The following is a 14,153-nucleotide window of genomic DNA, read 5'->3' as shown; positions in this document are numbered from 1 at the left end:
CTGGGGAGGGTACTGACTGGATTACATGTATATGGTGTGATGCCTGTCAGTACCTGGACCTGCCCTGTTATGGGGCGGGTTACAAGACCTTCGTCCCAGGTATAAAAGCTGACACTCCACCAAATTGGGTGTGGTTGGTGTGTGTGTTCCCTCCCTCAGAAGAGTGGTAGTGTTCCCCTCATCCCAACAGGGGGTGAGGGAGTTTAGAAGGGATGCTTGGGGCCTCAAGCTCTAGATATCTGCTCCAGGGATTATGGAGGATGCCATGCTCTGCACAGAATAAAGACTCCGTTATACCAATGATGATATGTAGTCTTTGGAGGAGGAAGAGTTACCTATGGGGACCATCCTGCTTGCCAGGATCCTCATGGGATGGAGGCACTGCACCCTAAGGAGGAAAACCCTGCCCTTTTGCTGCTCCCACACAACACCAGCGGAGCCCTCAGGCCTTCTGTAACACCCAGGCGAGCTAACAGCACCAGAGAAACACCCACGTAGTGTCCAAATCTCCTGTGGGAGGGGGGAACAGGTGCTACAATACTTTATCATTTTCTGAGGAATGGTTTACCACAAGCCGCTAACTTTACTACTACATTAGTCCTTGCAAGGATTTCTTTTCATAGAATAGACTGTGTGTCCGATATGGCACCATTTGTTTTTGTCATGAATTGAGTAGGTTAAGTAGTGTTGGTGTTACATAACACTCCCTCTACCACTTGTCCTCTTGACCCCATTCCCTCCCATCACCTAAAACCTCTTGCTCCTACTATAATCCCTACGCTCACACACATTTTTAACTCCTCCCTCTGCTCTGGAACCTTTCCATCCTTCTTCAAATATGCAACAGTCATACCATTACTCAAAAACAGCAAGCTTGACCCTACCTGTCTTTCTAACTATCGACCTGTCTCCCTCCTGCCTTTTGCCTCTAAACTCCTTGAACGTCTTGTATTCTCTCGCTTGCTCCATTTTCTCAACACCTATTCTCTCCTAGACCCTCTACAATCTGGCTTCCGCACTGTTCACTCCACGGAAACAGCCCTCACTAAAATAACTGACGACCTCCATGCTGCCAAAGACAGAGGTCATTACACTCTGCTCATATTACTCGACCTCTCTGCAGCATTTGACACCGTAGACCACCCTCTTCTCCTTCATATTCTCCATACTTTTGGTATTCGGAACAAAGCTCTAACCTGGATCTCATCCTAACTCTCCCATCATACTTTCAGTGTCTCTTCTGCTAACACCTCCTCCTCCTCTATTGATCTTTCTGTGGGGGTACACCAGGGCTCTGTCCTGGGACCTCTTCTCTTTTCTCTGTACACACTCTCTCTAGGTGACCTAATAACATCTTTTGGGTTTAAATATCACCTCTATGCTGACGACATACAAATATACTTTTCAACACCCGACCTTACACCTGCTGTACAAACCAAAGTTTCTGAATGTCTCTCTGCTATATCATCCTGGATGGCCCTCCGCTGCCTTAAACTCAACATGGCTAAAACAGAGCTCCTCATACTTCCTCCCAAACCTGGCCCAACTACCTCCTTCCAAATTACTGTTGGAACTACGATCATTCACCCAGTAGCCCAAGCACGCTACCTAGGGGTCACACTCGACTCTTCTCTCACATTCGCCCCTCACATTCAAAACATTTCTAAAACTTGTCGCTTTTTCCTCCGCAATATAACAAAGATACGCCCTTTCCTCTGTTGCTCGACTGCTAAAACTCTGACTCAGGCCCTCATTCTCTCCCGTCTTGATTACTGTAACCTCCTTCTGTCCGGCCTTCCTGCCTCTCATCTGTCTCCCCTACCATCTATCCTAAATGCAGCTGCCAGAATCACTCTACTCTTTCCTAGATCTGTCTCAGCATCTCCCCTCATGAAATCCCTCTCCTGGCTTCCGATCAAATCCTGCATCTCACACTCCATTCTTCTCCTCACTTTTAAAGCTTTACACTCTTCTGCCCCGCCTTACATCTCAGCCCTAATTTCTCGCTATGCACCATCCCGACTCTTGCGTTCTGCTCAAGGATGTCTTCTTTCTACCCCCTTTATATCTAAAGCCCTCTCCCGCCTTAAAACTTTTTCACTGACTGCCCCACACCTCTGGAATGCCCTTCCCCTCAGTACCCGACTTGCACCCTCTCTATCCACCTGTAAGACCCACCTTAAGACACACTTGCTTAAAGAAGCATATGAATAGCACTGTGAATATTCTGAACACATGATACATAAAGCTTGGCCCCCTGCAGACGCACTTACCAGAACTCCCTCTCTGTACGTTCTCCCTACCTACCAATTAGACTGTAAGCTTCTCGGGGCAGGGACTCCTCTTCCTTAATGTTACGTTTATGTCTAAAGCACTTATTCCCATGATCTGTAATTTATATTATCTGTTATTTTTTTGATTACCACATGTTTACTGCTGTGAAGCGCTATGTACACTAATGGCGCTATATAAATAAAGACATACAATACAATACAATAAAGGGAGGGGAGAGTAATTAAGCGAGAGTCTCTGTCTCTGTCTGTCTCTCTCTCTCCCCTCCCCACTCCAAATATTTCTTCATATAGCATTCTAATATTAAAATATATATATATATATAATCTAATTTAATATTAAGATATACATATACACAATTCAAATTACTTCATTATTGAGCAATCAATACAGAGTCCCTTTTAGTGGAGCCATATTTACATATACAATTCTCATTTAATATGGTGAGAACTCCCTATTTTTAACACCACAAACTGTGATTTATGAATACACCCCTTGGTCTGACTGCTAATGGCTTGTATTCCCTTATGATTCTCCTTTGGGTTTGACTGAAAATATTTGTATTGCATCCAATCCTATTTCCAAGACTCCCTTTAAGTTCTGAGAAGAGTATCATCATTTCAGAAGTAAAAAAAAAACAAATAGGTAGCGCTATATCCCACAGTGAGCTGGCAGCCAGTGATATAACCCTGACCCCTAGTCAGGCTATAGAAGTGGAAAAGAAGTTATATCAGTGGCGCTCAACACTGTAATGATCAAAGCAATTCTAATAGATATTATAAAATATATATTATAAAATATACAACCAGAGCCACGGAAATCGCCCGTCCGATTGGATGCTCCACGTGGTAAGGGTAAACATGTAAATATACAAAGAAATCAAATCATAGCATAATACTGTAAAACATACACATACATAAACAAACAACACTTAACAAACGCTGAGAACAACAGGTAACTACTCACAATAGCATTTAATATGGCATATCATTAATATCATAAAATACACTTATTACACGTAAAATAGTACATAAAAACATATATTAGGTTCAGGCAAGATTCTCCAACTCGGGTGGGGGTACCTGCTTACCGAAAACAGGATGTAATCAGGCAATGGATAATTCAAAGAGTATCCCCTCTTATGGATAGCTGCTGTTGCTGCTGCTGCTGCTGCTGCTGTTGTTAACACCTGGGCAGGGACAGGTTTTTCCAGCTAGCTGCGTCTGCCTCAGTCCTCTCCCAGCACTGCAGAAGCTCCAGGACCACACACAGAGATACTTCCTGGTCTGCCCGCACCACGTGCACCAAACACAGCAATGCTGAAATGTTGGATATTCCTACGCCAGCATGTGCTTTCCCACAGCTCACAGCTCACAGCTCCCAGCTTCGGAAGGGTACAGCACTCACACCCGAGTAGTGGGGCCCTCACAGAACCACCCTACGCGTTTCGAAAGTCTTGCTTTCTTCCTCAGGGGTTAAAAGTAAAAGTAAAACTTTTAACCCCTGAGGAAGAAAGCAAGACTTTCGAAACGCGTAGGGTGGTTCTGTGAGGGCCCCACTACTCGGGTGTGAGTGCTGTACCCTTCCGAAGCTGGGAGCTGTGAGCTGTGAGCTGTGAGCTGTGGGAAAGCACATGCTGGCGTAGGAATATCCAACATTTCAGCATTGCTGTGTTTGGTGCACGTGGTGCGGGCAGACCAGGAAGTATCTCTGTGTGTGGTCCTGGAGCTTCTGCAGTGCTGGGAGAGGACTGAGGCAGACGCAGCTAGCTGGAAAAACCTGTCCCTGCCCAGGTGTTAACAACAGCAGCAGCAGCAGCAGCAGCAGCAGCAGCAGCAACAGCAGCTATCCATAAGAGGGGATACTCTTTGAATTATCCATTGCCTGATTACATCCTGTTTTCGGTAAGCAGGTACCCCCACCCGAGTTGGAGAATCTTGCCTGAACCTAATATATGTTTTTATGTACTATTTTATGTGTAATAAGTGTATTTTATGATATTAATGATATGCCATATTAAATGCTATTGTGAGTAGTTACCTGTTGTTCTCAGCGTTTGTTAAGTGTTGTTTGTTTATGTATGTGTATGTTTTACAGTATTATGCTATGATTTGATTTCTTTGTATATTTACATGTTTACCCTTATCACGTGGAGCATCCAATCGGACGGGCGATTTCCGTGGCTCTGGTTGTATATTTTATAATATATATTTTATAATATCTATTAGAATTGCTTTGATCATTACAGTGTTGAGCGCCACAGATATAACTTCTTATCATTTCAGAAGTGTAAATGCAGTCCAACATACAGTACATACAGCATTTATTAACTTAACTCAAAAGTTGCAGAGCAAGTGGCATGGTTTTAAAATAAAGCAAGCACATGCATGAGCTGAAGACGAGGTCCCTTATGCACAGAAATGAAAGAAGACAAATGATTTAGAACAGTGGTTCTCCAACTGTTTTCATTGGGCCCCTGCTGCTCCCCAACAACGTTTTATTTGTTACTAGCTGAGAGACCCAGCGCTGCCCGGGACCAAAACCTCCAGCTCCCTCCTCTCTCCACGTCCCTCTCCGCCCCCCCCCCCATGCGCAGCTCCAGTTCTCCCCCCCCCCTGCGCAGCGCCGGGCATTCCCCCCCCCTACACAGCTCCGGGCGTGTGTGTGTCCCTACACAGCTTCGGCCGTTCCCCCCCCCCGAGCAGCTCTGTTCCCCCCCCCCCCTGCGCAGCACACAGTGAGACACACACACAGCGAGACACACACACAGTGAGACACACACACAGCGAGACACACACACAGCGAGACACACACACACAGCGAGACACACATGCACACACACAGCGAGACACACATGCACACACACACACACACACACACACAGTGAGTCATGCACACACACAGTGAGACACGCACACACACACACAAAGTGAGACACGCACACACACACAGTGAGACACGCACACACACACAGTGAGGCACACACACACACAGTGAGACACACACACACACACAGTGAGACACACACACTGTGACACACAGTGACACACAGTGACACACACATACTGTGACACACACACATACTGTGACACACACACACATACTGTGACACACACACACACATACTGTGACACACACACAGTGACACACACACAGTGACACACACACAGTGACAGACATACACATACACACACACACACAGTCACACACACAGTGACACAATCACATACAGGGACACACACAGTGACAGACACACACACACACACACACACACACACACAGTGACACACACACAGTGACACACACACACACACACAGTGACATACACACACACTGTGAGACACACACACACACTGTGAGACACATGTCCTCGGGCACCAACAACTGCAGTGAGGATGCCGCAGATTCGCCCCCCCCCCACCGGGGGACACAAGCCCCCTCCGTCCATTCTCCGAGCTCCCACCGGTCCAGAAGAGGCGCCTCTCTCCAATCCGGGCGCTCCGCCGGTCGGTCCCGGGCGTGGGGGGCGGAGCATGCATCGCAGGCCGCCGTGCGACCCGGAGCGTGCGCGAGCCGGCGTCGGGAGGACGGTAAGCCACCCGAGGAGGGGGAGCAGCTGCGGTCCCAGGCGTGGGGGGCAGAGCATGCAGCGCAGTCCGCCGGGCGCATGGCGCCCCGGAGCATGCGCGAGTCGGCGTCAGGAGGACAGTGAGCCGCCCGAGGAGCGGGAGCAGCCGCAGCGTGTGTGCACCGCCAGGCCGCTGGACGGCTCGGAACACACTTGCAACACGCAGGTGACAGGGGGGCACCGGGGAAAGGGAGGGGAGACCGACACAGGGGGCAGTTGGGGGGGAGTGACACCCTGGGGCAGGGGGGGGCAATATACGGTGGGGGTGATACCCGGGGGGCGGGGGGACTCAGCGGGAGACAGAACAGGAGGGAGAGGGAGAAGAAGAGAGTGGCCGGGCGGCGGTGCGAGGAGGAGGAGGGCCGGTCGAGGCCACAGAAGCAAGCCAATGAGAGGGGGTCGGGCCACGGAGCAATCTGAATGGCCAGAGGCTGAGTGACAGACCAATCAGATTGCCCTAGACACAGGGACATACAACGGTTTGAAAAATATAGATATAGATTTCTGACACCCTTCCAAATCCATTGGAGACATTGCTATCATATCTGTGCAAAAGACTGATTCTGAGATATAGGTCCAGTGAAATAAATAATATGATTAATTATTAACACTGAAGTGGTCCAGGATCCTGAACAGTTTGAGAACCCCTGTTTTATATATACATATAATAAACATAACAGGTAATCTTATAATCACAAAGCTAAAAAAAAAAGAGCTACAGTATGTTTGCTATGAAGTATGGAGCATAATGGGTCAATGTACAGTAGTTGTTATGAAAGATCTTGGATGGAGCTCATACAAAACTATTACCTGTAGCTTTTGCTGCTCTTTCCTTTTAGAAAGTAGGTCGTGGAGACGGTTATTGCTGTCCTGTACTATTCTTTCTGTACTGCTAAGCCATTCCTGAACTGGCTCAGCATTGGCTTCAAAGTCCTTTATCTGGATCTTCAAGTTCTAGGTAAGACATACAGTATGATATAGGTAGTGAAATAAAAATAAATATTTTATGAAAAACAATATATAAGGTTGTATCATTGTCTTTGTAAAGAGGCTAAAGTGAAACCATTTGATCCATAATTTGCTTTATGCGTGTACAGGCAGCAGATGTCCAATGTCACATTAAAATGTCACTGTTATGTCAGATATAGGGACCTTGCCCAACTCCTTCACAATTATGCAGCAATGGCACTGGCTGGTTGGACCAGTCAATAGTCTACATCCTTTGTACCACAGGACTACAACAGCCTACTATACATAGCTTAATTTCATAATTTTAATAGGCGACGAGGAACACTCCATTCAAACTAAATCAATGTAGGTTGCAGTGTAATTTACAGGAAGATAATCTCCTCTGTAACTTTACTTAAGAAGGGTTTAAAAACCATTCAATAACTTTAAGAGACACTATTTTTAATGTTTTTAAAATGTTTTTAAGTTGTATGGTATAATATAAGAAGTATACATCTATAACTTAAATATACAATAGTGGTTATTAATTGCAGTATTTATTATTCACTGATCCCATTTGACATTCTCTAACTGCAATGCATTACTTATGGTTTATTTAATATTAGTGGGGACCCATGAAAATCAATGGCTCAACCCATATTATGTGTGTATGTGTGTGTGTGGGTGTGTGGGTATATTTTACGGATGCTAGACACATTAAAGTTAATCTAATAATGTGAATTTTCATCTTTTTATAAACCAGACATAATCAGGTTGTGGAGGGTAAAAAGGTGAGAAAACCCCTCCGCCATACAAAGTACAGCAAAGATGGAATACCCTGGAGTAAATGTGCATGTCTTCCACAGGTCCCCATTGTAACAAGTTATATAGGGTAACATGCACTAAGCTCTGTTAGCCTATTTACCCTAGCGTTAACCTAAATCAATGTTAGGTTAATTATAACGCCTAAGCACTAAATCAAATAACCTAATGTTAACCTAGTGCTACTCCTTAAATAATGGACGCTTATTTTGTTTCCAGTTAATGCCAATGATACGCAAAAGAGGCGTTCCCCCTAACATCGCATATGCACTTAAGGCTGTTCAGGTTAACGCAGGGATTTAACATGACTCTATTTAGGTCATACCGAAAGGTGGCTTTAGTTCCCTCCAGACACTGAAATATGAGATTTGCGGGGGGTGGGGTAGAGAGAGAGGAAGAGAGAGAGAGAAAATATCCAAAACCCATATTTCAATGCCTGGATGAAGCTAATGTCACCTCTTACGTAAGACAGACGAAAAGCGAGACAACTTAAGCCAGTGGTTTCCAAACTTTCTTTTGTTAAGGAACCCTATGTGGAATTCTGGGGAGTCCCAACCCTCTCTAACAGCGCATCTGAGATAAGATGCATTGTCAATTCTTCTGTATTTGGTTCAATTTTAAAATGACCTCAAAATTACAAGGATTGCTTTTCGGGTGCCCGGGGAACCCTGGTTGAAAAACACTGTCTTAAGCTACACAAGGTGGCGCTAACTTAACCTGGCATTAAGCCTTTTCTTATGAGTCTTTTTGCATATAATTAGCTTAGGGGATACCTGTTAAACTCAGAGAAAATAACATTGGTTACCTGTTTAGGTAACATCACGTTATTTGACCTGATTTAATAGAGCTTTGTGCATCGGGGCCATAATGGTTAAGCTGCAAACATGGATTCTGGGAAGTTACACGCAAGTGAGCACCCAGTGGCATGTAACTTTTAACTTCTTATCTAATTTATTAGCGCTCTCTAGAACATTTGTTGGTTGAATGAAACAGCTAATACTGCAAATCCTGGGTCAAGGAAGATACTAAATCTCTGGACCTACTCCATGATAGCTATTATGAACTCATCAGTTTGAGCCTATGGTCCTTTTTGTAAAAATATTACTTGCTAAAAGACATAGCATTACTTCCAAGGATGATTCTTTTTGATGAAGAGATGAGATGAATCCCTTCCAATCATCTTTTGTAGTAAGGACCTTCTGTTGAATGGTTTTAGCTTTCTCTTCAGGCATAATACTGGACAAAAGTTCACCTCTGGATGTCACAGTTTGTAGCTTTTGTTGCCCATTTTCACTTTCAGAAAGGAATTCCTTGTCAGAAAAAAAACAATATAGTTGTGAAAATTATATACACCCAAGAAAACATCAACCTCCTTTTCAAATGTATTTTGTTCTACTGTATATTTGTGACTTTGAGATTTATACTTTTACAAGTTTCAATAACTGCTGTTTTGTTGCACCGATCTTTAAAAAAAATGTGTTACTAGTACAGATGTCTCCCATGGTGTGTTCTAACAAGTGTATCTCAAACCTTTCCTTCTGGCCCTGAGCTAGACCAGGCTTCTGAAGTAATTATCCAACATTCTACTCACATGCACATTAGGTGTGATCCATCTGTGTGCAAGTGCATTGGTTACTCCTAATACCTGGTGTAGTCTGCTGACCATGAGGAGGGATTTGAAAACCACTTGTCTAAACCAAATATGAATTACAAACCAACAATTTCTTGTCCTTCTTTAAAAATAGCAACACTGAAAGGCGATTGTGTTGTTGCTGAACATAAAGGCTGTTTCCTTTATTATTGTCACAAAAAAGTGCTATAAACCAGAACAAAAGCCCCATCCAGACAGTAAATGCTCTCTTACCTGTATTTTCTGCAGACTGGTTGATGCTTCAGAAATACTTTGAGGAATGTCAAAACACTTAGAAGTCGCAACTTTTGCCTGTACAAGCCACTGCTGGAAGTCTCGGAAAGCTGTTCGAAATCTTTGTTGCAGGACTTGCTCTTTATTCTGGCAGCCCTTGGATGCTTGCAGACAAAGGCTTAGTGGAGGAAAGAAATGAATAGTGAAAATGTAGAACCAAATATAAATTGAATTCTGTCTAATCAACCCAAATGCCCTCTCCAAGGAAACCTCAACCCAGGTGGATGATTTAATACAAGGCAAATTGTATAATTTGTTATTGAGCTGTTCTGAATTAGGCCTTTAACTATCAATTTGTTATTTCAATTTAGTGGAACTCTGTAGTATGCTATTAAACCCCCAAAGGCTGCATGACCTAAAAGTTACTAACATAAAAGTCATACTGTGGTGCAGAATAACAGTTACGTCATAGGATGGGGGGTCCTCTCTACGGCATCTCTCAAAATACTGAAAAGGTTATAGAGGGATGTCTCATTTTTAAACCTCATGGGAGTACACTACTAGACTTTAAATAGCGGGTCAGGGAGTCTGTAAAAAGACACTATTCGCTGACATCGGATTTGTTTCTCCTATAGCTTATAAATCTCAATTTATAGCAGCAACTGTGGGGGATGCACTAACATTGGGGTGGTTTCCCACACCCTGGGTAGTTTGGAGCGTTATCTTCACCAGGAATTCGAATGAGGGAGTTCCCCTTTTGTAATCTTGGGTGGGGTTTCCCCGCCCCCACAAAATTTCACAATCTGTATGTGGTGTAGTGTTCATCCCCATGGATAGTTAATATGACAGCTGCTGCAGGCGGAGCCCATGGGGCGGTCTAAAATAGTTTTACAACTTTGGAGATAAGTGAGGACCACCAATACAAGAGACTAATTAAGTCTAGTTTTACAAAATATTTGCATGAATAAAATATCATATTTTATAATGTTTACAGTATATGCCATTCTGAATTCAGGGAGCACATTTTTAGTTATACAGCTTTGTGTTTGTCACAGTTACCAGTACTTTATACTATTGAATCAAATCTTTACAAATAACATGCTTAGATGTTCTGGTAGCTTTGAGGGTGGTGAACATAATGATCTATACATTTCTGACATCGAACACAGGAATTATGCAAGTTCAAATTCACTTTACAATTCTATCTTTTTTTAAATGCTATTTTTTTTTTAGCATTCGGACATACATTTCTGTAATATGTGAGGTAAATAAAACAATAAAATAAGGATAGAATTGTAGTTCTGCTGAAATACAAGTGCATATGATTTGTCTAGGTTTAGGTAATAAAAATGGCGGGGGATATGAAGTTTTTTAATCAATCTTGTACTTCAATAGTTAACGTTGGTTACTAATTGTGTTAAAAATACAAAGAATTGTGTGTATGACAGGTCAAGACGCTTCCTGTGTTTGTGCTGATCTACAAAGATGGATTATTAGGGGGGGGTGGGGTGTCACTGATGGCCCACTATAATTGAAATATGTGTAGTTTAGAGGCTTGGGACAATAGCCAGATCCTGAGCGGTCAGGCTCAAAGAAAACTACCATTCTTGAGATACACCCTGTGCCTCACAGAGAGAGGTGACAAACAGGTCACCACTTAGTTGGAGGACTTTATTAAAAATACGGGTATCATGTTATGACAACTACCCTGAATAATAACATAACAACATATTTGGCATAGTTGCAATAAGACGAATCAAATCATACCGCACCCTTCATGATTAAGGGGTGCTAAAGACAGATAACTGTTTCTCCTGTGAAAATAGACATTGGGCTGTTACATTTTAGATGCAGGCGTGCATATTTAGAGCATAGACGCAACTGTGAAGATAGCATATGTCTACGTATTCAGGAAATTAAGTTATAAGTGATTCTATATTCAGTCAAATTTAAACGTCAAGAAAGGCTTTTTTTTTCTCCTTATGTCACAAATGTCAGTCACACCTGATTTACAACAGTGGCATTATGTTGTTTCAATGGGAAATAAATAGTACAAATGACTCACAAAGGTCATATGAAAATCAGAATTCAACAGAGTTGTGTTTTGGGATCAGAACACGTGAATTCTCTTCTGCTCCAGTGATCTCTCTGGGACAGGACTTATGGTAACATACTGTATAGGGATTTCTGTTTGTTTTATCCTTCTATTTTAAGAAACTGTTATGCATTTATTGTAACTGTATGTTCTTGTAATAATATTTTTCTGTGACCTAAGAACTGTATTTATATATATATATATTAAAATAAACATTTAATATGTAATGCTTTGGGCTCTGAATGAACTGTTGCATGCTTGGTAGAAAGTATTTACATTTTCAGACACATTATGCTACAACAGATTTTTGTGTGTTAAGTGCATACAGTAGTCTTTCTATAATAAACAGGGACCTAAGACTATGCAAATTTCATATCTGATATTTCTTTGGTGGTGGCAGCAAATATGATTGGAATTGAGTAAGGAGTTAATATTAACTCATTGAGTACCTTGCACAGGAAAAAGGTGAGTTGGCTAGAGTAGCCATGTGTATTAACTCTGGTTGCATCTATAATGTGGTACGATATGGGCAAATTGATTTGGATCCGCCTCGAGTAGGCTAGTTCCCTTGGTTGGCGGACCTCCGTGGATCAGTCTCAAAAGGGCAAATCCGCCGTTTCGGATATTTTATTTTTTGAGAGCAATCCGAAAGCCGTGGCCGGATTGTTAAAATCCGGTCACAGATTAATCCACGGTGCGAGGGGGGGAATATCCCTCTCTCTCGGGAGATTGATCCGTGTGTGGATTTTTTAACATTACGGCGTCGGATTGCGGAATCTGTGGATTGAAGTTTTAAGAATCCATCTGGATTGTATAAAATAGCAGATCTGGATTAATCTGATTTTTTTTAGTGCCCAATCCGCAGACGGTTTTTGGTGGGGAAGACGGGAAATTCCAGGAAACGGATTTAGACTGGTTCGCCCATTTCTAATCGTGGTGTTTAATTATTATAATTTTTATTTTAAAGCACCAATCAAGCAAGACAGCAGGATAATAAGGCTATCTAAATAAAATGTTGGGAGTAGAAATAACAAATAAGCAGCATTTCAGCATTATATTGCACCTGTTGTATTCCTTAATTAAGGCAGACACTTTCACAGAATAGACACTCAAATCCTTGGAAAATCTGCAGAGGTCGTTCAGTTGGGTCTTTAAGTCATCTGTAACATGTTCAGCTTCAGTGAGAGCACTGAGAGCCTCCTGTAAGTACAACAACATGTGTTATGTTTTGAAGGCACATGAGATATTATGGTCATTACATACGAGCTATTAAATGAACATACCTGCAGAGCTCACTAAACTTGTTACTGAATCATTTGCAAATGAGGTCAAATGTGGGGTGGAAAATAATAAGAACATGTAGATGGACAAAGTCAGTTACAAACTGTTTGTAATCAAAGTTCTCAAACAGAGAAGAGGCTGTGGATACCAGGGATGCAAGGCGCCGTCTCCAAAAAGACTGGACACAATGGCGAAAGGTGCAACGCACACAAAACACAAACACATACAGTACACCACATTCACCTCTCATTGCTCCATGCCGTTTCCTCCTCTCCTTGGCCCCACCCCCAGGCTCCTGACATTTCCTCCTGGTTGGCTGCATTACCCAGCAGCAGAAATTCAGGATGGAGGAAGCTGCCCAGCCCTCTAGCAACAGCCCTGCTTATAGAATCCTGCGCCCCCCAAGCATGTCCAGAGAGGTAATACCGGTATACACATAGATGTGCAGTATTACCGCAATTTTTTTACTGGACAGAGTGTCCATATACTGGACAGTCTGGTTCAATACTGAACACCTGGCAACCCTAATAGATAGTAGTGATTATTGTTGTTATTATTTTTATTATTATTATTATTAATAAGGTACAAGATCTCTGTCTATGATGTAAGAAATTATCTGTCTGACTTACTGCATCACAAAAGATATGGAGTAAGCTATAACAGATACATATGGATGATCATACTCTCTCTATAAATCCTTGTGCCGGCCTGTGTAATTCCTTTAAAGTGTCCCTGAAAAGGGATCAAATTGACTGATGTAACTTAACAGACATTAAAAAAAAATCCTAATAAGAAAGTAGTTGCAAGATTTGTACAATAACAGGTGGCACTGTATAATTAGTGTTGAGCATTTTTCAGTTTTTATTATTTAAAATAATTTGGGGAATATTTTTCTCTTTTTAAAAAAAATAAAAATAAAGGCAGGATGAAATCAAGTAAAAGGAAAAAAAAATTGAGAAATAACTCTCAAAAATGTACATGTCATAAATACACTTTTTACCTCCAGCTGGATCACACTAAGGCCGCGCGTATAGTGCCGTCGATGGCGATGGAGACACGACGGGTGATGTCACCCGTCGCCACAGGCGAAAGTTATATTTCGCTGGGCGTTGTCGTCGCGGGTTTCCGGGCATTTGGTTGGTTCAAGGGCCGTCACATGAGGCGACAGCCCTTGAAAAATCACATTTTGCCGGCTACCAGTTTTCTGTTTTTACTATAAGCGC

The 14,153-nt window shown here is 42.6% G+C and overlaps 1 protein-coding gene across 15 annotated transcripts in view; it reads right to left on the bottom strand.

Annotated features, from left to right (window-relative positions):
- Nucleotides 1-14,153, bottom strand: part of SYNE1 (spectrin repeat containing nuclear envelope protein 1) — a 603,546-nt gene that overhangs the window by 258,781 nt on the left and 330,612 nt on the right. For all 15 annotated transcript variants that reach the window (XM_075596504.1, XM_075596505.1, XM_075596506.1 and 12 more), the window contains 4 exons: nucleotides 12,713-12,849; nucleotides 9,555-9,732; nucleotides 8,818-9,000; nucleotides 6,731-6,874 (listed from right to left, as the gene is read on the bottom strand). In XM_075596504.1, the coding sequence (XP_075452619.1) occupies nucleotides 6,731-6,874; nucleotides 8,818-9,000; nucleotides 9,555-9,732; nucleotides 12,713-12,849 (642 nt within the window). The remainder of the gene's footprint in view (nucleotides 1-6,730; nucleotides 6,875-8,817; nucleotides 9,001-9,554; nucleotides 9,733-12,712; nucleotides 12,850-14,153) is intronic.

The sequence above is a fragment of the Ascaphus truei genome, chromosome 4, assembly GCF_040206685.1.
Source record: "Ascaphus truei isolate aAscTru1 chromosome 4, aAscTru1.hap1, whole genome shotgun sequence".
Taxonomy (NCBI): Eukaryota; Metazoa; Chordata; class Amphibia; order Anura; family Ascaphidae; genus Ascaphus; species Ascaphus truei.
The sequence above is the reverse complement of the archived record's forward strand: the minus strand, read 5'-3'. Positions and strand labels throughout refer to the sequence as shown.